Source organism: Leptodactylus fuscus, chromosome 2 (assembly GCF_031893055.1).
Source record: "Leptodactylus fuscus isolate aLepFus1 chromosome 2, aLepFus1.hap2, whole genome shotgun sequence".
NCBI classification, from domain to species: domain Eukaryota; kingdom Metazoa; phylum Chordata; class Amphibia; order Anura; family Leptodactylidae; genus Leptodactylus; species Leptodactylus fuscus.
This window is the reverse complement of record NC_134266.1, coordinates 80,788,422-80,814,340: the sequence shown is the minus strand read 5'-3', so window position 1 is coordinate 80,814,340 and position 25,919 is coordinate 80,788,422. Positions and strand designations below refer to the sequence as shown.

At 42.5% G+C, this 25,919-nt stretch overlaps 1 protein-coding gene across 1 annotated transcript; it reads right to left on the bottom strand.

The window, feature by feature from the left end:
* SLC16A1 (solute carrier family 16 member 1) lies at window positions 1–24,759 on the bottom strand. The gene is made up of 5 exons (XM_075264066.1): window positions 24,660–24,759; window positions 12,463–12,707; window positions 7,087–7,230; window positions 5,325–6,185; window positions 1–3,818 (listed from the first exon to the last, which is right to left on the bottom strand). The coding sequence occupies exons 2-5, from the start codon at window positions 12,677–12,679 to the stop codon at window positions 3,562–3,564; spliced, it is 1,479 nt and encodes a 492-aa protein (XP_075120167.1). The 5' UTR covers window positions 12,680–12,707; window positions 24,660–24,759; the 3' UTR covers window positions 1–3,561.
* Between the last annotated feature and the right edge of the window lie 1,160 nt (window positions 24,760–25,919).

Sequence of the window (25,919 nt, the reverse complement as noted above, 5' to 3'; positions counted from 1 at the left end):
TACATACAGTACATCAATCTTCTTATGGGCCCATCATGTTCATGGTCTGCTGTTCTGGCAGAGGTGGTCACAACAAGTGAAGTCTTACCAGCCGCTAAACTGCCGGAAGCAACAGATTCTTCCTTTTATTTTAGAGAAGAGGCATGTATAAATATTCAGGTGACTTTACAAATACTACTACTATACAAGACAACAGATCGCTAAAAATATAGAGAGGTAGCAATAGTACAAGCCAGGTTAAGTGGAAGGAGGTAGGGAATGAAGCTAAAACTGCAGAAAGCCTCAATTTCCCTCTACTTTTCAGATGTTTCGCCAACTCTGCATTTACATCATGTGAGATCAGATAGAACTTTGGACCCTGTTCTGCGCTTCATTGGCGTTCAGTTGTTGTGCAGGGCAGAATATTAAAGTGAATAGGCTATATGTTTGAATGCCATTTTCTAGTATCCAAATATATACCCATGATGAAACTCCCTATCTATAGGGGTGGCGGGCGATATGCTAATGCTGCTCAACATTGGTCCAGGAGACATGGAGAGCTACATGGAAGTATACCCAAAGTATACCTAGCTGTGCTCACCTGTAACATGTAGGAAATGGCGCTCACAGATATACTGATGACCACACTGATCTCTGTATGGCACAGGGAAGACCACAAAGAGAGAAGGCAACCTTCTAGCTCATACCCAAGATTCCTAATCCTAACAATGTGACATGGAATGAAGTAGCAGAAATTTAGAGTAAAACTCACTAACTTTCAACAATCCTTGGAAGCAAGAGGTTTTGCAATCTTCAACTACCGTAGGTGTCCGACAGCTAGTGTCCGTAGCTAATGTCTGCTCAAGATTTTAGCAACGGACACTAGCTGTGTCCGTTTACAATTTCCATTAATTTAAATGGGATTTTATGTTGTGTCCTTTAGTGTCCGTGTGTGCCCTTAAGTGTCCGTTTACAACCATGTCCGATTTTTCAAGCGGACAGAAAAATCCTGCACGGACATTAGCTATGGACACTAGCTGTCGGACACCTAGTGTGAACCCAGCCTAAATTATCAGAGGAAAAGTCCTTTCTGCTTTTAAACAGGGAATTTTCCTGTTTAAAAAAACAAAACAAAACCAAAACCCTATCACAAGTCTCAAAAGTCTGCAGGTCACATGACTCATTACACACGTCCGTGAAAAGGAGAAAAAATGAGAATGAGCAGAGAAACATAGGCTTAGCAAAATAGGAGCTTTCTATCACAACCAAAGAACTTTACTCACATCAGTACAGGTCAACACTTCTCTATGTATGTCCTGCATGGCCTTGGGCTGTTCCTGAGTAAGAGACGGTTATGGAGTAGATTCTCCTGCTGTATTTGCTATCTGCAGTGAATGGTAGCTCAGAGAGGAATGTAAACTACACACAAACTGCAGAGTTCAAGTACTAAGAATCGAAATATAACTCATACTAGCCAAATATTGTGTTACTCATGTATACACTGTACTACATGATTATGCAAAGTTTGTTGAAATTTTAGATGCATTAACTGTACATATGAGATTTTAAGCTTTTAAAAGGCTGCACAAATAAAGATGAGCTCAAATAGTGTTACAGACACCCACAGGCTATGTATAGAGATGAGCGAGTACTATTTGAAACAGCAGTTTCGAACAGAACGCTCCCATTCATTCCTATGTTATCCATTGTTATCTTTAAAAGCTGAATGCTAGATACAGTTGCTTATGCTTGAAACTGGTACAATGTTATATGATAAGATGGCACCTGCATCCAGGATGGGTTCAAGAAAAACAAATGCAGGACCGGGAGTAGCTGGCTATATATGGCACTGCTTAAAATTTTTCTGTTTGATTGAGATGTACTATACCAATCAGGAATGGATATGAAAACTTACGTTGTTGTTATCGTTTTTACTTTCTCTGCTACTATTTAACCCCCCGTGGTCTTAAATAAAAGTGCATCAGCACACATGCCTTAGCCGAGAGAGTAACTAATACCAACATATAGAGTGGTGTGACTTCTTCACCGCCTGGCACTCAGCCTAATTAATTAGGATGACGACAGTTACCTGGGATTATCGGTCAATTAGTCATAAATACGGCTTTGACCTTATCAGAGCCACATAGGGATCCAAAAGATGGAGAACCTGTGCGCTTAAAAATCAGTCACCTGCAGACCCCAAATCTGCAAGGGGGACTCTTCTCTCCGACGATTTTAGGTGGAATCTACCAGACCCAACCAATGGACAGGTGCAGAACTATACCGATTATAAAGCATGTTTTTCTAATTATGTAAAACTCCTTTAGGCCACATGTCTGAAGAGGACTTCATTTACATAAACTTGACCCATGCTTGCCGCTAAAAGAATTCTATTTAAATTGGTATCGCCCTAAATATTAGGGCTGATTGAAATGGTTCTGAAACAATCATTCAGAAAAGCAGACCACATTAGACTGCATGCACAATGGGGGTTGGGACATCCAAGCAAATATCTCACACACAGGACAGAAAGGCAAATATTTCCAAAAACTTCCTAGTGTCCGCCCCTGGGAGAACAGGCCTCCTGAATTTCACCATGCAGCTCTCTAACCTTAAGACCTACGATTTAGTGTCTGCAGTGTTATCAGGCACATATATCCTTTTAAAAAGCCAACTTGATTATATGAAGAAATGCTAAAAAAAAAAAACACATTCTAAAAGCAGTACAGCTCACAATAAAAGTTATACTTCATCTTATTAGCCAAAATCCAAGTCAGTCCGATTTGTTTCAACATCATTTGCACCCCGACATCATAGTAGCATGGGATGGTTAAAAAATAAAAAGGTAACTAGCTCCAACACTCTGTAAAGAAAGGCAGATCATCAATTAAAATGTATGTATGGAACACATTCACCGTGACAGTGGGAGGACAGAACATGACTGCCTCTTTAGTTGCTAGAAGATTTTACAATAAGAGCCACAGCCATCTAAGGCAGTGCAGACATTAATACTGGAAACACCCAATGCACCCACACAGCAATAACAGAAACATTACAAGTGTTAGAAGAGTGTAGATTTTTGCCATGATCCATTCAGGAACCTGCCAGTCAAGGCCCTAGAGATTATTTCCAATGATTGATGTATTGTAGCAGCATCTTTTCTAGTGGAAGTAGTCTGTGGAAGACAGAATCCAAGCGTTGCCAATGGGGGAGCTATAGGTTTTGTCCACTTGTTCCTGAAAATTGAAACCTTTCATTGGGTGGCAGCTTTGTGGTCACATGAGTCAACAAATGTATATTAAAAATTTCTATGGGGTGTGTAACGTTCTTATGAAGGGGGGGATACAATAAAAATTTTAAAAAAATTGATGCAATAAGGCACAAGTTAACGTTCCAGCCAACTGAAGAATTAAAATTGCAACGTTTAGTTTCTGTCGGATAAAATGTTTTTCATAGATCTGCTATGGGGAAAAAATATGTTTCAAATAAGGCTTAAAAATAAATCCCTATCCTAAAAAGGAGACTATTGTGCAGTATCAGTGTCATGTGTTGACTGTGTCCACCCAGTAAAAACCAGCAGTCTCATATGTTGCTTTCCTCCTCTTTCACTACATCATCAGAATTCTGAGGAAGGACTGGGAGTTCATTGTTGACTTTGTGTTCAGCTTCACCACCATTTGCCTCTTGGCTTCTCTTTTTCTCTTCAGCTTTTTGTTCTTTTGCTAGGAGTCTGTAGTGGATAGTCATTCCAATGAAGAGGTAGATTGAGGAGACGATCAGCACTACGCCACAAGCTTGGTAAGTGTATTTGTAGTCTCCATATATATCATTTAGTCTGCCTAAAATGGAAAACCAGACACAGGGTTAAGGTCACCATAAGAACCATCTTGAAGAGTGCAGCTTTACAAGACTGATCAACTCAGTCGATCTATAATACAACAGTTGCTAAAAGTTATAGAATCATTATATATATATATATATATATATATATATATATATATATATATATAGTATACCTATGGGAAATATAAGTAAGGACACACTAAGGGACCTGGTGTAGTCTGCACAGTTCTATCGTGGGCTGTAGTGATTTTTAACTAAGCAAATATTTGCATAGCCTTTAGAAAGGCTATTCCAGGCATACCTTTTGTTCAGTAATCCCCTCAGCTGTTTATGAATTAGTCCGCTTTTATTGATATGCTAAATAACCAGCATGGAGCACCTGAAGTCCACTGAGCACTGTGTGTGAACAGGGGGAGGTAAGAACAGGGAAGGCTGATGATGATGATGATGACTCATCATCCTCCCTGCTCTCGCCTCCCCCTGTTCACACACAACACGCAGTGCTCAGTGAACTTCTGGTGCTCCATGCTGGTTATTTAGCCCGCTTTTATTGGTATGCTAATTCAAAAATGGCTGAGAGGATTACTAAACAAAAGGTAGGTCTGGAATAGCCTTTCTAAAGGCTATGCAAATATATGCTTAGTGAAAAATCACTAGAGCCAATGATAGAGTCCCTTTAAAGGCTGAAGTCTTCCTGCAACAGACAGGAAAATGCTGCAGGCTGAGTATTTTCTATCTGGCTACTTCAGACTATGGACACTGGACTGATGCAGAAACACAGATAGGTCATAGGTTGAGTCCAGCTCAGGCATAAATCAGACAAAAATATTAATGTTTTTACAGTGAAGGTTTCTATTTAATGCCATCAAGCAGAAATCTTGAAAACAAGGAATTGATATCAAAACTATTCCCTTGGAAGCAAAAACAATGAATGGGTTTTCTAGGAACATAAAAACACGACAGGTGCCACCCCATGACATACCACTACGTCAGTGGTGTGTGCATGTTGCCACAAACTGTTGTAATAGTATATCATGAAGGCAGATGGCATGGACCAGCTCAGGAGCGGAGCCAGCTAACACACAGCTAGCATCTTGTTCCAATGGCTGATTGGTGCCAGGTAAGAAGGCAGTATTTGTAATCTTCATCCTATCCTAAAGTTTGGAGAGGTGGACCTTAAAGGACTCCCTTCCAGATATAAAGCACAGGAGAACAGTCCAATTACTGGAACCCTACCAATTAGAAGAACAGGGGTCCTTTGTTCCCAAATGTGAATCAGCGGTGTCTTAAAAGGTGAAAGAATGCCATATATATGCTCAACCACTGTTCATACACATAAGGGGAAAGGGGGTAATACGTAACAGGACCCCAGCTCTTGTGACCAGTAGGGTATCCAGCATTTAGACCCAAAGCTATTCTGCAGAAGTCAAAGAAAAAGTATTTTGAGTTTGGTGTACAGAAATAGTGGACATTTTTTAGGATTTCTTTTTTTGTATTCTTACCTAAAAGGGGTGGTCCAAGGAGAACAGGACAACATTCTACAATGGTGACCAATCCAACAGCACTTGAAAACCTCTGTGCACCAACTAAGTCCATCAAAGTTTCAAAGAGGACAGAGCTGAGCCAACCGAATGCAAATCCAAAGAAGGCAGCATATACGGCAAAGCCAACATAATCTGTTGATAAGGGAGCCAAAAGGTGGCAGACACCATTGTATAGCACAGCAATGGCAAAGAAATACTGCACCCTTGGCCTCACCCACTTTGTATTTGCCACTAACCCCATGGACGGTCTTGCAATCATATCTACAAAAGCAAGGATAGAAAGCAAGAAGGCAGCAGACTCATTGGAAATATTCTTGCTTTTTGCATAATTGCTAAGAAAGACTAAGGGTGCAAACAGTCCAAAGAACATAATGGTGTGCCCAGAAAGGTAGATCAAAAACCCTCGATGAGTAAAAAGAGAAAAGTCCAAGAATTTGTTGATTGTCTGAAAAAAGGTTGGTTTTGTTTTTGCCTTGCCATCAATAAGATCTTTGTTTGCATCCCCATCTTCTTTTGAGGTGCATTTTCCAGCTTCTTCCAAAACCTCCTTGGTCACTTTCTTCTTTGCGTTCTCAGGTTTTGGTCCAATGGGTCGCATTAATGAACCTGCTACACAACAATTCAGCAGAAGACCGCCCAGGATCAAGAAGCTTCCCCTCCACCCAAAGATATTATAAAAATACTGATTCATTGGAGCTAGCGTTGACAAAAATACAGGGCTTCCTGCCATGGCAAGTCCATTAGCTATTGGTCTCCTCTTAAAGAAATATTTGCCAATCATGGTTAGTGCTGGATTCAAGTTAAAAGCCAGACCAAATCCTAGGAGAAAAAAACAAACAAAAAAACACACACTTAAAATTGGAGCTTTTACTTGGTAAGGAATACAGTTTTGATGAATTCTGATTGTCAGCATCCCAAACAATCAATATAAAGAAGCCATGGCCCTTGGGCAAAAGCTACAGCTTTTAATGTTTTACATTGCCCACACAAGCAGTGACAGTGCTGGGTATTCCAGCGTTGCACAGTTTTCTTGAATGGGTCCAAGGGCTCGTTCACACGTGGGCAAAGGGACGGATTTTGACAGCGGATTTCGCTTCAAAATCCGCCCCTTTACAATGGTGATCTATGCAGACCGCCGGGCTTCTTTTTTCCGCTAGCGGCGGGCTGCTGCTAGCGGAGAAAAGAAGCGACGTCCTATCTTCAGGCAGAAACCGCGGCGCGCTGGATCGCGGCTTCCGCCTAGCGGCAGCACCCTCCTATGTCGGCTCATTCATTTGAGACGACACAGGAGGGGGAAAGCCGCGACCGCGATGGTCGTGGCAGGCAGTTCACAAGGCTGCTCAGCGCATCTAAGCTCCTCATGCCTTTATCTAAGAAATGGAAATGCCAAGCCTGACATTGATGCTAAGGATATAAACTATCAATACTAGAATGCCAGTACAGATATTCTAATTGTTAATTTATACCTACATAATATATATTGTATTTGAAACGTCCAGATTTAGCATAGGCCTGCTAGATTTCCTCTACAAATTTAGATACTATGGCATATCATTAGGTGTACCTGCATCTATCCTACAAGTACCTCATAGAAGGGTAATTCGCCTAAAGAACAAGATAGCTTCTTGCTATTGTAAGCAAAGATTACAAAGGTCTTGCTATAAGATTAGACAAGCTGTATAGTTTATAAGGCAAAGGGTTGTGGCAGAGAGAAACTTACCTCCAATGACACCAATACAGAAATATAGCTCGCTCACTGTATTACAGAAGGAGGCTGCGATTAGGCCAGTGCCTGCAAGAAGCCCACCAGCCATCATGATGGGTCTGCTTCCATATTTGTTTACTAACACACTGCTTATGGGACCTAAAAATGGGGGGAAAAAGAAGAGAAAATAAGTTAAAATTTTATCTGTTCTTTTCAACTATTTATCTGAAGTCTTTAAGTGAGTAGTGGATCTTAGAAACCCAAATGACGCTGAAGCATCCAGTCCACAGATTTGTCAGAAAGAAGGTACCAGTCCTCTGATAACATTAAATATCACACACAAAGGTTGCAATGAGGCCTATAATAGCAACTTTATGCCTCCAAACAGGTCTAATGTGTATCAATACGCTTGAGACTTTACCAGGCATCTAAAGCACCTGGTTTAATCTAACAGCAGCAGTGTAGGGAACTACAAATAAGCACCGCACCTCGAGCAGTACACTGTAGCTCGATGCAAGAAGAGTAGGCCGTGGGATTGCAGCCGAATGCTGCTGATCTCAGTGATTGATAATGTCATTGTTAACCTGTTCCTCACCATTGGCAGAGAACAGGTTAAAAAATGCTGTAATCAGTTAAAGTCATTCAACACTAACATGTAGAAGCTCTGTCCCGGACCCAGAGCGAGAGAGTCTTAGCAAGGACAGAGCTGCTGCACGCCAGTGGTAAATGGCTCTTCAGAGGAACAGGTTAACAGCCCAGTTATAGGGCACCTTCTCATAAATCAGGTTATAAAGACTGTCTTACAGTACAACACTCTATATTGTAAGCCGATGGCTGGTCAGATAATGGAGGGGGTGTACATCTCACCAAGACTACTCAGGTGGGTGAGATGAAGAAATCCAGAAAGACTGGTTCTCAGCAGATAACTTTTGTCTGCTGAGCGTTATTCAAGTTCTCTCTATTGGGCTGGATTTTTAGGAATAGCAGGTAGGTTGGTAGTGGGACCTGTCATTCCAACCCCCTCCAGTTCACACATTGCGGATGTTTCTGCAGCGTGTCAGCTACTGTGAATTGACCTCATCAGTGAGGTTTAAAAGGTCAGCTCCAGCAGCAAGACTTTGGGACAGAGCTTGGCTGGAGAGCCAGCAGGAAGGTCAGACTGTTGGAGCTGTCTTGGTTGATGCAACCTACTGTTGAGTCTGCTATTATAGGTGAGGTAACCTATGTTGAGTTAGAGCCTAGCTAGGCAGGTATTTATTTTTGTATTGTTTCCTTTTGTTGCTGCACTACTTTTTTGAGTGTAAATAAACTGTACCTTTGTTTTGGACTAAAGAATCTAGACTTTTGTGTCTATGCCACCGCATCTAGCAACTCCAGACCCTGACAATGTATATATGTGTGGCTGTGATGGCATCCTTATATTGGTCCTTTAGTCTGTTGCATTTTTAGAATAGAAGTGATCCTCTTAAGTGCCATATACTAACAACTGATACCACCAACCCACTGCACTCCCGATAACCTGTTTATTGTACTATATCACTCGCTTCTAGTTCAGAATCAGACACACTATATTGGACTGTGCCACAGGTGAACTCTACTTTATCACTTGGGGTGCATGATCATGGCAGCTGCCAAAGAGTGCAACACAGTGGTAGCCATAAGTGACTGAACCTTTACCCATTGGCGGCTGCCAATGACTGCACAATTATTAGCGGCTACGTGTGGGTGCGGTTTCATCCACATACAGCTACAACTTCTACCATCCCATAGCCATTTATACATGAGGACAGTTACCGTGTTAGTTTTCTGTGTAAACTCTGACGATTTAGCATTACTTATGCCTGTATATTTGCATTACCACAAGATTTGCACACCTTGGCTAAAATGCTAAGATGGGTATTTGTACTCTTCCATGGCTGTCCATTTCATTAACTGGGAACAACGGTCATAATGTGCGATTCTAAAGCAGTCTGCTAAAGCCCGGCAGTAAAGAAACAATCTGACCTGCTCACACACTAGCTCAGCACTATTAAATATAAACCACATTCAATGTCTATTGCAAGTCAATGACTTTCCATGTGACAGGAGTTGCACTGTGGGAGTTTAGTGAACAGCAGGCAGGAAAATGACAGGGAGAAGCTTTTGAGGTAAACCAATAAGAAAAAAAAAACAAAAAAACTGTGATTTTAGCCAAAAGGAAAATATATTTAAAGTGAGAACATTACAGGCTAGGAATGCACTGAATATGGGTTCTCTGAAACATTTATGGAAGTATAAAGATAAGATTTATAAGCAGATGAGTGTGCAAAAGGTATTTTAAGGGAAGCAAAAGTGTGAGCTGGTCATTTGACCAGGTCTGGTCAATGAATAAACCTCGTGACCTTACCAAAGCTGAAAACAAATTGCGTAACTGCGGAAAAGCGATCAGTTCAATACTTAGAAAAATAGCAAACATGAGACACTAAAGATCAGGGCCCAGTGCAACTTGTAGAAAGCAATGGAGACATATCGGGGGACAACTTTCTTCTTCCAAACTCACAGGGCACGCTTAAGTGCTTTCCTTTTAGCAGTTTACATGGTGTTCATATTGGCAGAGACATAGGCACCATTTAATGCATGGGTAAAATTTTAGCCACAGAACGTAATCGCAATACGTAGGACCAAATATTTATAGGGCTCACCAGTGCATTAATGCAGAAGAACTTCCACTTAAATGTAATCTGGTTATTTAGTTTGGTTTGGATTCTATGTTTATAGATAAAAAGAATTAGACTATTTATTGGCATTCTCCCTATGCAAACTGTTAATATGCGCTTCCCACTGAAAGTAACACATAAATTATACATAACCCACTGCCTGAAACTCTGGAAAACCAGAACGAATCCTGCGCATGACAGCAAACAGTCAATGAACCTGCAGATGGATCACACCATGGGGGAGGGTCTGCTGGATACAAAGAGCATTTTATAACTGCTCCATACTAGGAAACCACTGTACGGCAAGTCTGAGGGACTAGCAGGAGTCACTGAAGTTAGACACAGTTGTTAAAGAAACACAGCTTAGGCCTATCTGAAAACATTCACAAAAATAGAATTGTTTTTCTATTTTATCATTCAAGTCCTTAAAAAGGGAAAAAAAATATTTTACACACACACACAGCTTTGCACCTTTAATAACAGTTGTGTAGTTGTACGTGGAGTTACTAGTTTATTACAGATTCTCTCCACTCGAGTGTATACCAGACACAGCCACTAAAATGAAAGAATGGCCCGCAGCACTATGGTGCTCCCTCCAAAGAGCAGATGAGACAGGAGTCTGACATTAGGCACCCTTGCCATCTTAAGGTGATGGCCTATCCTAGGATCAAACTGTAAAAAAGGCTTCATGCCAAAGACAGAGGACAATATGGTTAAGTTGATTTATTTGCGGTTTAATAACATAAAGGTGCAAGGACTTATGGATATGTCACTGTGCCAAGCTCAAATGGGCATCACATGAAGTTACTTTTCACTAGAAACCATATAGATAGAGAGAAACTAATATATTCGACATAGGATGCCACAATTTTGTCAAACCTTCCATATGAATAATATAAGACCATTAAAAAAAATATATAAATTAATAAAAAAAAATTCCTGGCAATCCCTTTAGCCAGCCAGCCTGCCCACAGACCAACTGTTTCAGGGAATTGTATTGACCTCCATGGAAGCTGTACTGCAGTAACACTGCCTGCCCACTACACAGTCTAATATCTGGCTCCAAACACAGCATAGTATACAAATCCAATGCAGCCCCAAACAGCTGGACTGTGCAGAGGCCTTGTCCACCCCCAGCAGTCAGATATACCGTATGTTTCGGACTATAAGACGCACTTTTTTTCCCAAAAATTTGGGGGGAAAAGAAGGGTGCGTCTTATAGTCTGAATGTGGCGCCTGGCATCCGCTGTAATAGAGAGGCGGAAGCCGGCAAGGGATAGACGGCGGGGCCTGAGACATCGCTGCGCTCCTCTGCCCTGCATGAAGCCAGCAGCGGCAGCGGCGATGCTATTCCGCTCCTCCATCCCCCCGCTGCTGGCTTCAGGCAGGGCAGAGGAGCGATGTCTCAGGCCCCGGCACCTGTGCTGGCGTCTATCCCTCCCCGGCATCCGCCTCTCTAGTACAGCGGATGCCGGGTCAGTATCGGTGGCCCCTTCTCCCCCGGGGCCGGTCCCCACCGGCCCCGTACCTCTGAAGTTGCAGGCCGGCTCCTGCGCGGCAATATCGCAGGAGCCGACCTGTTCGGGTGACAGCCGGGAGCCTAATGAGGCTCCCAGGCCTGTCACGGCTATATTAGTATTGCGGCTGGTCTCTATGACCAGCCGTAATACTAATAGACAGAATGTCCCATAGATGGCAATACACTTGTATTGCCGTCTATGGGACTTGCAATCAAGTGACCGCAGGTTCAAGCCCCCGGGGGGGAATAAAAGAGTAAAACAAAAAAAAAAGCTTTAAAAATATATAATAAAAATATGAAATAAATAAAAGTTCTAAATCACCTCCTGTTTTTTTTTTTCAATACAAGGTGATCTAAGAAATAGACATTCCCCAAAATGGTATAACTAAAAAGTACATCTGGCCCCACAAAAAAAAAAAAAAAACACTCTATGCATCCCCGTACAGCTGCAGGGTCACCTGTCAATGTGGCCTTGCAGCTGTTGCAAAACTACAACTCCCATATATTAAATATTTTACCAGTTTTTGCTTCAAATTTTTTTTTTCCCTATTTTCCTCCTCTAAAACCTAGGTGCGTCTTATAGTCCGAAAAATGGGCCAACATTTCACCACCACAATTTCTCTGTATCCTTCAATAGGTGCTGATCCACCGATTTGGACAACATTGGAATTTTTTCAGTACTCTTCAGTGTTCTACCAAATAATGATTGCTGTTATTTCAGTACATATTTGTGGGCAGTCCTGGGTTGGCGTAGGAAGACAGAGACCAGCCACCTGACGGCAAAGAATGTCCCAATCCTGCTCTCCCAATGTTTGCCATTAACATTGATAATCTTATCAGCACCTACTGAATGATAAGAAATGTACTCTTAAGCCTTGGAAATTAAACAGAATCAGTATACATCCGAGTGCCCTTTAACAGATTAAAGGGGTTGTCCAGGCCAAAATGAACAACGTGTACCAGGGCCTCTCAACTCAATTGCACTTGGAGGGGTAAGAGAGGGAAGGCCATCTGATTAATAGCTATCTGAAGAACATGACCTATGCATCAGACTGACATTTACATTCTGTATTGTGGAAACAAAGCCAGTTCAAATAAGACAGAACAAGTTTTATTTGGTATGTAATATATAATCTACCAAGTGACTCTCCGGATGCAATATGAATTATGACTTACCTCCTGCATACATCACAGCCAACATAATTGAAGAAATCCATGAGACCTGGCTACTTGTCGCTCCAAATATTACTTCTATGTCTTTGAAAAAGACTGTGATTGATTTGGGAAAGGCGTAGGAGAAGCCAATAGACACAAAGGCTCCCACCACCACCGCCCATCCCCAGCCTCCTTCAGGTGGTGTGTATCCCACAGGCCCTCCAATGGCAGGTGGCATCTTGCTGGTGTTTCACACTTTTCAACTTCTGAAAGGAAAAAAAAAAAAAAAAAAAGTATATAAAATAATTTATATTTTAAACTTTTTAAAAATTTCCCATTTCTACAGACCATTTACTATGAATTTAGAGAGTTAAATTTCCTTGTGTTGCAAACTATTATATGTCTGTGCCAAGAGGCACGTGAGCAATTGCTGAAAATCCCAGAAATCTCATGATCACGGTGTACACTGTACACATTAACATTAGACGGGACACAGCCAAAGGTAAAAGGACTTTGTTATTTCAATGAGGAGGTAAAAAAAGGGAAACCAGCAGCAAAGCATGTATTATATTGCTATATGAGTGGTCTAAAGAAATTCTGTACACAATTATATTATATAGCAAAAATTCACAACCCACTGTGTCTCTAACATGGGTCCCTTAAGGACTTAAGAAATACATGAGAATCTGCAAATAGCCTGTAAGTTTTTGGAATGCTCACCAGGAGTTTTTGGATTCTTCCAAGTTATTTTCTCCATAAAAATTACACAGAATACCAATAATAGACAAAACGTTAAAATATTAGAGTTACAAAGTCTTATTTCTGTTGAATATTTAATCTTTGCAACCTCAGCTAGTTGGCTCCAAAGCTCAAGTCAGTTTTTTAAGAAGTCTAGTTAGCTACACCCCATCTGCAAACATGGGTGGATGCTCCTTGGAAAGATAATAATATGGCTTAGAAAAAATAATAATATGACTTAGAAAAAATATATAAGAATCAGCAGAGGATAAAATGAATGGCTAGCTGTCAAGCCCTGACGGAGCAAAGTTGTGCAGAACCGCTGCATTTATAGCCAACAAATAATAAAGACTCCTAACAATAGTGAAGATTTTGCTGAATGTGCAGTTTTGAATGTTTACAGATGACCCCCCCCAATAAATAAATAAAGTCTACAAATCAGGTTCAGATTGGTAAAGCACGTAGCTAGCAGTAGCTAGAATATTTTCCTACTGACGCTTTCCGAGTAACTTCAGGACAGGACAGAGAGAATCAGGCTTTAGTGATACTTGACACTACTGTGATGTACGTGCCAGACGTGTCTCCTACAGCGACCTAGAAGGTTTTTTTCTTTATTTAGGAGCCTGTGGTCTCATCACCAAGTGTTACGTAGGCAGGAAGAGAATGAACACACAACGATTTCCCCAGAAGGATGACGTTTGGCTGCTTAGTCAGGGAGGGCTGGTCTGCTAGTAGTGGAAGAAGGCAATTACAGTAATGAACACTAAAAAACAGAAGCAGATATGGAACTACACGCAGAAATATTCGCTGTCATAATCTAGATTCTAGTCATTTTGCTGCTTATGCCATTTTTTTATATTTTTTTTTTATATGTAGAGTAGGAGAATCTGCAATTTAGGGTTTCTTTTTTACTGCTGCAAATATATGGAATAAATTAGATTTTTTTTCTCTAATGTAGCAGTTTGTGACACAGGAACTCCTATTGTTATTTTTTTTGTTCTTCAATCACATTTAGTTTTATATGCATTATGGCAAAGGCAGGGGGAGGGAGGGGGTACATTTGAATTTTCACTTTTTTCCCCCTTTATCCGGAAATCTTCATAAAAGCAATTCATACTCCCCTTTTCCCAGGGTCATACTCCCCTTTACCGCATATGACACTGACGCCAATCAGTGACTTCAGCAAAGGACATGTGACCTTCCAGGTCAGTCAGCGGCAGGGATCCAGAATGTCACAGCCCGCAAGGAATTTCACTGGCCTCTTTTTGAAGTGAAATTCCTCGCCGGCTGTGACGTCCTGGATCGGACCACGATGGAAGGAGACAGGAGAGTATGATTTCGTTTTTTTCTTCTTGCCTAGGTTACATACCATTTCTCAGATCAAACTGATAACTCAGTCCTTGAACAAGCCATCTTGGCTGCATGGTGGCCTTCTATAGGGTGCACAGAGCCTTAGGCTGTCAGTATATACTGTTCTTGCCATTTAACTGCGTGCAATAATAAAGTACATAATAAATGAATAAAAATTACAACATAACTATAGTTTGTCAATATATTGGTTGGGGAGTCGGCTGGATACAGGTAGACCAGTTAAATTTTACATCAAAACAGGTTTTTAACTGCACATTTTTTGAAAACCCAAGCACTGAAACAGACACGAAGGGGAAAAAAAAAAAAAAAAAAAGCTTACTCAACTAGTAGATGAGGTTTTTTTTTTTAATAACAAAGTCCTCTGAATTTGCAGCGCACAGTAAATTGTGCCTACCGGTGAAGAACACCATCTCCAACATGCTCACCTAGCAAGCAGAAGACTAATGATCCATAACCTCTGAAGGTTACAAATAAATGTTCCTTCATTGGGCCTGAACGCTAACCCTATTAACCAAAAGGTCTCTATGTGCATCAACGGAAGAAATAGTGGAGGGGCGGTAGAACATAACTATTAAGTCATAGTCACAATACCCAACAATGACGCCAGTCACATCTTACAAAATATTACATTACATTGCTATGGCCTCTTAAACCAGATGCAGCTCTCTAGACTGAAGTACGCCTTGGCTCCAGCACAAAAGTAATGAGACTAGAACAAGCTCTGGAATTGTTCGTGTTACTAGCAAGTCTCGTGACAAGGACAAGCATTTATAGCTGAAGAGGCCACATGGCTGGATTTGCATTCACATCGGACGGTATCAGGTTAGATATAGTACTGGGAGTTATTCGGAGCAGAGAATGGCTATTAAAGGCACATAAGTGATAGGTAATAAGTAGATTCTATTAATTAGAATTGACAATATGTAAAAGCATGCTATAGAACAGCTGGATGCTAAATATGTCCTGTAGCCACGTGCCATTCCTCCATTCTGGCTCACACCGATCACATTACAGTGTTGTGGCAGCGCTTTGTTTCTACCACTAGGCAATGCTGCCCTTGTCAAGGGTGCGAGAGACAGGCAAGGTGAACTCCGTCTGCAGAAGCATTGGGGATGGGACATAGGAAATAAAAAAAAATAAAAAATCATGTGACTAGTGGGGCAGCGAGACATTTACCAATCCCTTTCTAAAGGCAGCACTTACTGACACAAACACACCAAGTCAGGTTTTCAAGTCTTTATATATTGTCATCTGACACAGGAATAGAGGAGATACGACCGCTATATCCAAAGTGTTTCACTATGCACCTGGTACAATATGGAAATATTCACACCATTACTCCACTTGTAAATCCAGGCGTTTGCTCGCTTCTTACACTTGGCACGGTATCAAGATGGGTCTAGGTATTTTAAAGCAAACCTGACATGTGACTTATACTACTGCTATGATAGATGAACCCTGTTATACTGGTGTATACAGTCTGAAGTAGGATTTCTTAGTAAAGTTTAGAGTAAATCCCAACAGGACTCTTGAGACATTGATAACGACTTACCCCACCTAGCTCCTTCTGCATCAGGGTGGGTATAGGAAGGCAGGCAGTCTGTGTAGGGGAGGTAAGCAGGACTCACTTTTCTACCCCCCCCCCTTCCCATTCAAAGATGGCTGCAGTATGCCGGCTCTAACTACAGCCACAACTAATGTGTGTCCAAAACATACAGGGATTATAATATTAGCTTGATTATTGGTACTGGCAGTAACAACATGCGAGTATACTATAGAAGGCTTTGAGGCATAAATATCAAAGTCAATACTCAGCATTCTTGGGGCTCGTTCACACGGGGCGGATTTTGACGCCGAATCCACCCCCTCACAATAGAGGTCTATGTAGACCGCTAGCATTCTTTTTTCCGTGAGCGGTGTGTTCCCGCTCACGGAAAAAAGCAGCAAGCTGCCCTTTCTTCAGGCAGATTCCGTGGCTGATCAGCCACGGTGTCTGCCTCGCAACAGCACCCTCCGGGATAGGCCCATTCATTTAGGATTACTACAAAGCAGGAAGCCACGAATGTCGGAAGCCACGACATCAAAATCAGGACCAAAATACTCAGTCACTAGCTCCATGTGAACTAGCCCTAAAGGCTTATTTAGTCATAGGCACTGCTCTCCTCTATAAAAACAGAACCCCACCTTCTACAATACTTCTCACCGTATCTGCACCTACAGACAGACTCGACATTACAACGGGCAGCAACTAGCAAGTTAGAGCGAAAGGAGACACCTAGTGGCTGGCACTTTTATTTATTTTTAAGCACATGGGCAGTTTAGGAACATAAAGAGATTGACAGTTTTGACGGCAAAGTTTATTGAATTAATAGCGGCCATTTAAGGAGGACCTTCCACCACCTCCACAAATCCCAGTTTTTTACATCCATTAACCTGCATCGCTCCACTGATTCCAATGCATTTGGAATTCTCTTTTGTTTCCCCCACCACTCCTGAGTAGTGAGTATAGTTAGTTTTGGTGCGTGATTTCAAGCTTGAACCGGTAAACGGGCATCATGATTCAGAGCCCTTACTCTACAGTCAGTGGAGGAGGCCGAAGGAAAAAATAAAAATAAAAAAATTGTGCAGCCTTTGTCGTCCTCCTCCTGTTAATTTAGATCGATGTCTCCACTGTAGTCACTAGCCCAGCGGTGTAATGAGAAACCCTTCATCAAGTTTATCTGCGTCAACTCACTGAATTTTAATTTCTTTAAGAAAAAAAAAACAAAAATTGCCCAGCCCTAATACTGTATTGTGGAGCTGCTGATTTTTGTAGCTTTGGGTCCAATACAAAATATGTGCACATACTACAAGAGGAAAGAATGCCATAGGTATGTGCACATGATACTGATTCCAAAGTCCGCAGTGTGCCTTTTTTTTTTTTTTTTTTTTTACAGTAGCTTTATTGCTCTGCATTAAGGAAGAAAAGCAAATGGAACAAAGACAATACTATAAGAGCATTTCCTAGTTTCAATCTACTTCAAAGGTCCATTATCAGCCACTTCTCTAAACTACAGTAGCAAAGCTCCTTAACAAGTTGTGAAGTGTCAGAAATTACCTTAGAAAAAAAAAATGTTATCGACTCTATTAGTCACCAGCAGGGAGATGAAAACTCCTAAAGATACAACTCCTGGCTTTAAAACAATTGCTATTATGCAATCAACAATCCTGTGCTGGGTCAGAGTCACCATCTTCATCTGTGAGAGATGGTACAAATTGTACAGCGCTGCGGAATATGTTGGCGCTATATAAATAACATTTATTATTATTATTACCAAATAGTCATCAATCCAAGCCAATCCTTCCAAAGAAGTGATGTCACGACACGAGACGGCGGTGATGTGGCAGAGTCACCCTGCACCTCTCTATTCTGATGTAGACTAATTCTTAGGTGCTAATTAAAAAAACACTTAAAGGGTCTAGAAAAAGGAACCCATTGAAGACAATGGGAGGCTTTTTCTTCAGCGCTGAAATTCCACACCAAATTCCTCACCATTTTTCTGCGTGTGAATGGACCCTAAGACAAAGATTTTACCAGGCCAACAGCACGCGGATGCCATGGCTGAGTCAGCCGCGGAATCCACGGCAAGATAGGGCAGCTTGCTTCTTTTTCATAGCTATGACATTTAGACGGTTTTCAGAAATAAGCCCGCGGGTCTGTCTATTGGCTGCATTTCTTAATTGTCCTCTGTCCAGAGACCCAGAATCTCAGTATCACATATCTATGATACTTTTTTTAATGAAGATTGTGAGCCCCACATAGAGCTCACAATGTACATTTTTCCCTATCAGTATGTCTTTGGAATATGGGATGGAAATCCATGCAAACACGGGGAGAACATACAAACTCCTTGCAGATGGGTTTTTGCCCTGGGCAGGATTTGAACCCAGGACTCCAGTGATGCAAGGCTGCAGTGCTAACCACTGAGCCACCATGTGGCCCCTATATCTATGATACTTTGAGCCGTTGCCCCTCCATACAGAACTTTTCTCTCCGATGATTTTCGGCAGAATCTGCAATGAAATGTGTGAACGATGTCTTACAAACTTGCTTTGGTTTCAAAAATGGTTACAGAATGTCAACAATTCCATCCCTTTTGAGTGTAACCTAAAGGAGTCCATGCTGTACAGTGCTACATAGTCTTCTACTGTGGACCTCATGAGGTGTTCCTGATCAAATATAGTCAGTACTTAATTGAATTATATACACTGTACTCGCTGCATATTTAAAAAGCAAGCTGTATCAGGCAGCACATACATATGAGATGTGTATCGCCATTTTTGCTGACCTATCAGACCCTTCTAATTCTCCCACAACAGCTGAACACCCTGTAGCAATTGATATGCACAAGTGTAAACGACATTTGCAACTCTTAATATACCATAGGTATATGCAGCATTTAAAGGGTCACCTGCATCACACTATTCAATGCACATTAATATGTAAATAGAATTCTTGAATGTAAATGACATCTGGAGAAGGTCGGGTTTCAGAATGCAAAACATCTTGCCTAGATCTACTGCTGGGGCCAGAACCGCCAATGAATTACTCACATGTAGCATTCTGTTCTGGGAATTATACTGATAAATTTGTACCTAAAGTCTATGAGCTTCTTGTAGTAGGGAAGGTTAAGAGTATTACTTTTAGAGAACGATGGTGTCATAGCTTCCAAGCTGCTGGTTGCCAAGCAAACAAGACGCTCTTTCATGAGACAGTCGGAGAGCAGCACGTACTACAAAGGCAGGGTCAGTCTTGGCAGTACCTGATCTTATGCATGTGAAATGAAAGAACTGCATCATAAGGGGTGGGAGGGAGGGAAATACGAGGCATGCTGCTGTCTACTGGAATCATGCTTCTAAAAACACCATAAAGGGATAAGCCTCGAGTGCTAAACAAGCCAATGCTGCAGCAATGTAAACACTGATCTTACAAGCACATTAATAGGCCATTCAGATTTATCCAAAGGCAACCCTGTTCCAAAAGGAGAGCTTCCTAATTTATCAGACAGGACATTTCAAGGTCAAATAAATGCTGACATTTTGTTGGATACTCAAAGGGGTTGTCCAGGCCAAAATTTTATTTTTTAATTAGGCCGGAGGCAGCCTAAAAAGATCCCAAAGACAGATCTGGGCAAAATAAGTAAAGCTGTTCTATGACTAACACCCATCAGCAATAACACAAGCAGCTAGTCAGATGCAGATAGACTCTCCTTACACTCAATGAGCTGTCAAAAGTGGAAGACTCATCTGAACAGCGAGTGTAGCAGATATCTGTATAAACATGCAGAGGGCGTAGTGTAAGGCCTGCTCCTCCCCCCAGCACTTCCCGTGTCCAATCTTGAGCTTGTTGGTTTCTAAAGGAGGACTTTCCCTAGTGACAGGGAGTGACCAGCAGATTAGAAAGGAGGGAGTTGCGTTAGACTTTAGAGAGGATTTCTGACAGACAATGGCAACTTTTTTAAAAAATAAAGTGCATTACAGTTTGGTCCAGAATCACACACTCTATTAAATAAGAATAAGTTGTATGGAAAGTTAGTGAATATTTAACACAGGAAACATCTGCTCTCCCTGTGTCTAGCTGTATAAGCATTTCCTCCACAAAGTCCTGAGCAAGTTACTTTTTTTCACTCTACATCATTCCCTGCCTTTAAAGATCTTAAATGTCTCTTAGGCTAAGGCCCCACATAGCGAAACACAGCTAAAAACGCTGCTGGAAAAACCAGGGTACTGCATTTTTTTCTTTGCAGATTTTCTTGCCTTCCTAAACCTATAGGGAAAACGTCAGCATTTCCGCTGCTATAAAAGACATGATGTGATTTTCAACGATGCAGGTGAAGATGCAGCTTTTCCACAGCGGATTTTTTTCTGCAATGTATAGATGGAATTACCGTATTTTTCGGACTATAAGATGCACTTTTTTTCCCCAAAATTTTTGGGGAAAAGAAGGGTGCGTCTTATAGTCTGAATGTGCCTGGCACCCGCCGTAATAGAGAGGCGAATGCCGGCAAGTGATAGACGCCGGGGCCTGAGACATCGCTGCGATCCTCTGCCCTGAATGAAGCCAGCAGCGGGAGGAGTGATGCTATTCCGCTCCTCCGTCCCCCCGCCGCTGGCCTCAGGCAGGGCAGAGGAGCGATGTCTCAGGCCCCGGCGTCTATCCCTCCCCGGCATCCGCCTCTCTAGTACAGCAGATGCCGGGTCTGCAGTCTGTCAGCGGCCTCTTCTCCCCCGGGGCCGGTCCCCACCGGCCCCGTACCTGTAGAGTTGCAGGCCGGCTCCTGCGCGGCGATATCGCAGGAGCCGAATTGTTCGGGTGACAGCCCGGAGCCTAATGAGGCTCCCCGGCCTGTCACGGCTATATTAGTATTGCGGCTGGTCTCTATGACCAGCCGTAATACTAATAGACAGAATGTCCCATAGACGGCAATACACTTGTATTGCCGTCTAAGGGACTTGCGATCAAGTGACCGCAGGTTCAAGCCCCCGGGGGTAAATAAAATAGTAAAAAAAAAAAAAAAAAAACCTTTAAAAATATATAATAAAAATATGAAAAATAAAAGTTCTAAATCACCTCCTGTCCCTAGAATAAATATATATATATATATATATATATATATATATATATATATATATATATATAGAAAAGTAGAAAATCATATGTCATAAACCACCGGGTTTTTTTTTTCAATACAAGGTGATCTAAGCAATAGATATTCCCCAAAATGGTATAACTAAAAAGTACTTCTGGCCCCGCAAAAAAACCCACTCTATGCATCCCCGTACAGCTGCAGGGTCACCTGTCAATGTGGCCTTGCAGCTGTTGCAAAACTACAACTCCCATATATTAAATATTTTACCATTTTTTGCTTCAAATTTTTTTCCCCCTATTTTCCTCCTCTAAAACCTAGGTGCGTCTTATAGTCCGAAAAATACGGTAGTCAGAACCTCAGTCACTTTGCACATACTGTAAAACACAGCGTATTTTTCCTGGGCAGAAATGCTGCAATTCCACAATGTAAAGCTTTAGCTTTAAAGGTACACAGTGACAAATATACAAGCTTTATACATTATTGTTGCGGTGAAGCCACTGGCAGCTAACCTGCTATGAAGTACAATACCAGTGTAGTGTATGAACTTTGAACAAATCCCATCCACACATTGCCGAAACAAACCCACAGCAGGTTTCAAACATGCAGCATGTCCATTACTGTTGCGTGCCCGCCACTGGGTGTCAACCTTTGCAATGTAAAAGTTGAAAGATGGGGTTTTTGCTACAGGCAGGAGCAAAGTGGATATCGCCTCTGCAGACATGCTACGTATGGCCATAGCCTAAAATGGGGGCCAAGGTGGGCTAATAAATAAAATATATCCATTTAAATGTGAGGCAGTGGCAGATTCATCATCAATCACAGTTGACAGACTCCATTGACAATAATGGTTCTGCTGTGATTCTATTATTGGGTTGTCCAACATTGTTCTTGCTTATATCAGAAAAATAAATAAATCTACCACTGAAATAAAGGGAAATCAGATTTCATGGGGCATTTTTGAAACAGAATAAGGCCTAAACTGCATTGAAATGAGCTCCATAAAAACTCAGTGTGAATATTCCCTCTGGAACCTCTGACACAGATGTAAGGCTAATGATAGATTTAGATTAGTGTTCGGGTCTTCATCGTTCGTGTCTGCATGGATACCTGATAGACAGAGACCGTGTCAGTTTAAAAAGTGGTTACCTGCAGAAACTGACAGGAAACAGCAGGACTTTTCTTGAATTTGCCATGCAGTCTCCTACGCAGATGTGAATCAAGCCTTCATATCTACACCATGGTTTGCGTGGTACAGGTACTCCCCGTGGAGAGCCAGACCACTGAAACAGCATTTACACAGAGATTAGCAGACCCCATTGATTATAATGGGGTCTGTCTGGTGTGTGCCACAAAGAGGCAGAGAAAAAAAGTCCTGTGTGTACGACTTTTTTAATGTAGATTATGAGCCCCATATAGGGATCACAATTGGTACTATTCCGTTATCGGGCCAGCAGCAGCGCATTTCAGCACCAGCTTTCGGGACAGCAGTTCAGTTCAGCAGCGGGAATTACAATGACATCCGAGGACTGCTGGCCCGATGCTTGTGCCCAGTAGCCAGTACATCAATGACCCCCCCTCCATCTCCTCCTCCTTCCAGTGCTGCCCCCCAGCTCTCCTTACATCTACCCCGTACCCTCTCCCCGCCACATGACTAAGCCGATGCTGGCCCGATGATAGAGGCCGTGCTTGTGTGTAGTAGGCAGTACATCGATCGATGCCCTCATCCTCCTCTTCCTTCCAGTGCTGCCCCCCAGCTCTTCTTACATCTGCCCCGTACCCTCTCCCTGTAATAGGCCTCACCGTAAATCTTGAGCAATGAATGCTACTAGATAGCCGCCGGACGCTGCAGAAAGTTTGTCCCTCCGGCTCGCTGTAGCTCACCGTTCCTATAGTCGGCGTGTTTCTTGTCAGGGCCTGGATTGAGCCCCGGTGTCTTTCCTTTCGGTCTCGGTACTAGCGCTGAGGTGAGGCCTAGTCGTGTGGCGGGGAGAGGGTACGGGGAAGATGTAAGGAGAGCTGGGGGGCAGCACTGGCAGGAGGAGAAGGATGGGGGAGGGGGGTCATCGATGTACTGGTTACTGGGCACAAGCATCGGGCCAGCAGTCCTCGGATGTCATTGTAATTCCCGCTGCTGAACTGCTGTCCCGAAAGCTGCTGCTGAACTGCGCTGCTGCTGGCCCGATAACGGAATAGTACCTCACAATTTACATTTTTTTTCCCATTAGCACGTCTCTGGAGTGTGGGAGGAAATTCACGAAACACGGGGAGAACATACAAACTTCTTGCAGATGTTGTTCCTGGCAGGATTTGAACCCAGGACTCCAGCGCTGCAAAGCTACAATGCTAACCACTGAGCCACTATGTTGCCCCACTAAGACTTTTCTCTTTGCCAGCTTTCACTTGTGTCTGCAGACGACTCTATGGCACAGATGTGAATTTAGCCTTAGCCTAACTTAACACACTTTGTTTCAGGTTGTATTTTCAGTAGGCCTACTTGCCATCAGTGCATGCATTCTTGCTCACTCCCAGAGACTACAAACCTATACAGACCCAAAACCCGCGCTCCCGGCAGATGTGCTACAAATGTAAATAACCCAGGCGGTCTCCTGAGGGCTCAACCTCTGCAGTACAAACCTTCCTACTGTTCTGAGGGATTGCTACAATGTAAAGTGCTATGAAGGCTATTTAGGTCACAAAGGATTACACAGACTGAACTAAACTCTATTGGAGAACGGTTAGGAATGCCAAAGTTCTGGACAACTTATAACCAGTATAAGGTATAAGTTACACAGAGGACAGCAGGGGGGCAGATCTAATGTATTACATAGCTACATTGAGCAACAATACAACAAACCACTGCCATGTAATAAAACAAACCTCATGACCCGTATACTTCAAGAGTTTATAGAAGCAGTGGTGAGAACCAAGGTCTACAGTCATAATAGCTCAGAGGTTACCAGTCAATTGCATCATATATAATATATACATACACTGTAGACATACATACATCTATAATACATACATACACTGTAGACATACATACATCTATAAAACACCCCAATAGAGTAACGATCATGAAGACAAGTATAAGAGGTGACCTGAATTTTGGAGGGACCTTGAGTTGGGGGGAGGGGGGTCTGAACATTAGGGTCAGTGATCTCTAGGGCAACTGTGAGGACTCCATGACCATAACGTGATCAGATAGAAAATACAATTCCATGATGAAGAAAAAATATAAAAAAGAGCAAAAAACAAAACAAAAGGACAACAACATGGAACAGTAAGGGTTAATGATCTGCTACCAGCAAAGCTAAAGGGACAAGGGGCCGCCCGATAACACGTGGATCACGCTGGGCCACCGTCACTATGCGACAAACACAGCAGCGCCCCTGTGCTATCCATCTGGACCAAAGCAGTCCGTGAGTAGCGGAGCCCCGGCCACACGTGTAGCCCGCAGCACAGGCCGCTTCATTCACTCACCTCTGCTTATAACGTAGCCGGAGTCCCACACGAGAGGCGGAGAATAGGGCTGCAGCAGCCCCGTACGATGCACACTCACCACAGCAATGGGCTAATCAGCACCGGCCCTCCTGAAGCAGCGGCTGTGAAGAGCGTACTGAGCATGTGCGTTCCTCCCTCTCGCCAACCCCGCCTCTCATTAACACATAAAGAAAGGTGACCGCTCAGCGCGAGCTCATTCAGGCTGCAGTGTAGTGTGGCGAGTAGCGGGCGGCGGGCGTGGAGGGAATGTAGGCGTGAGGGGACTCAGTGGCTTCTGCATGGCGGCGCTGTACGGTGTGGTACCTCAGGAGCTGTACCGTTATAGTGTATAGGGCGGCTTCTAAGACGCTGAGCGGTTATCTTCACATGAATCATTGTGTTCACACATTGTTTTATACGGAACGCAACGATGAGATGTATAGAAACGCAGTGAAAGCGCTCCGAAGGCTGCGGCACTGAAAAGACGCCCCCCTTTTCTAGACCAGTTCCCACCTAGTTCTGTTCCAATGCACATTATAAATATTGCCCCCCCCCTCCCCCAACAATAAAGACCACTACCCAGTTGTCAATGGAATTTCTATTAGCCCTCTAAGCTTTTCTCTGATGGTTTTGCAAATTTGAGCAATTTCGTTATGGCTAAAGCTAAGGCCCTGGTCTAACACTGTATTTTGTTCTCATCTGCGTTGGGTATTCCGTTCAGGAAGTCCACATGTGGCCCCCCTTCCCAAATGGAATACCAAACGCATTGACAAATGCTGAGCAATGAAAGCACACGGATCCCATAGACTATAATGGGATCTATGTTTTTTCCACGCGGTGTCCGCACGAGTCATGTGTAGAGAAAAGTACTTGTTTCCGGGGGACATTGAGGGATTTACACATTGCATAACAGACTACATTAATTTCTGTGTGGACATCACAGTACCAACTAGAATAGTTTTTCTCCAATAACAAACCATGGATTGACTCTGAGATTAAAGCTCTTCTCAAGGAGAAAAGAGGGTCTTTAGATCTGGTGACAAAAATTGCCTGGGAGAGGGACAGAAACAGCTAAGACAACTGATCAGAGAGGGGAAAGCCAACTATTATTATTATTATTGTTTATTTATATAGCACCATTAATTCCATGGTGCTTTACATTTGGGGGTTACATACAATACACAGAATATACAGGTAGATATAATACTAACAGTGACTGACTGGCACAGTGGGGTAGAGGGCCCTGCCCGCGAGGGCTTA

Coding starts and splice junctions, on each gene's coding strand:
- SLC16A1 (XM_075264066.1), bottom strand. CDS start 12,679: ATGCCACCTGCCATTGGAGGGCCTGTGGGATACACACCACCTGAAGGA. Junction 6,186..7,086: donor CTGTATTGGTGTCATTGGAG/GTAAGTTTCTCT, acceptor TTTTTCTCCTAG/GATTTGGTCTGGCTTTTAAC. Junction 3,819..5,324: donor CCTTGGACCACCCCTTTTAG/GTAAGAATACAA, acceptor TTTCCATTTTAG/GCAGACTAAATGATATATAT.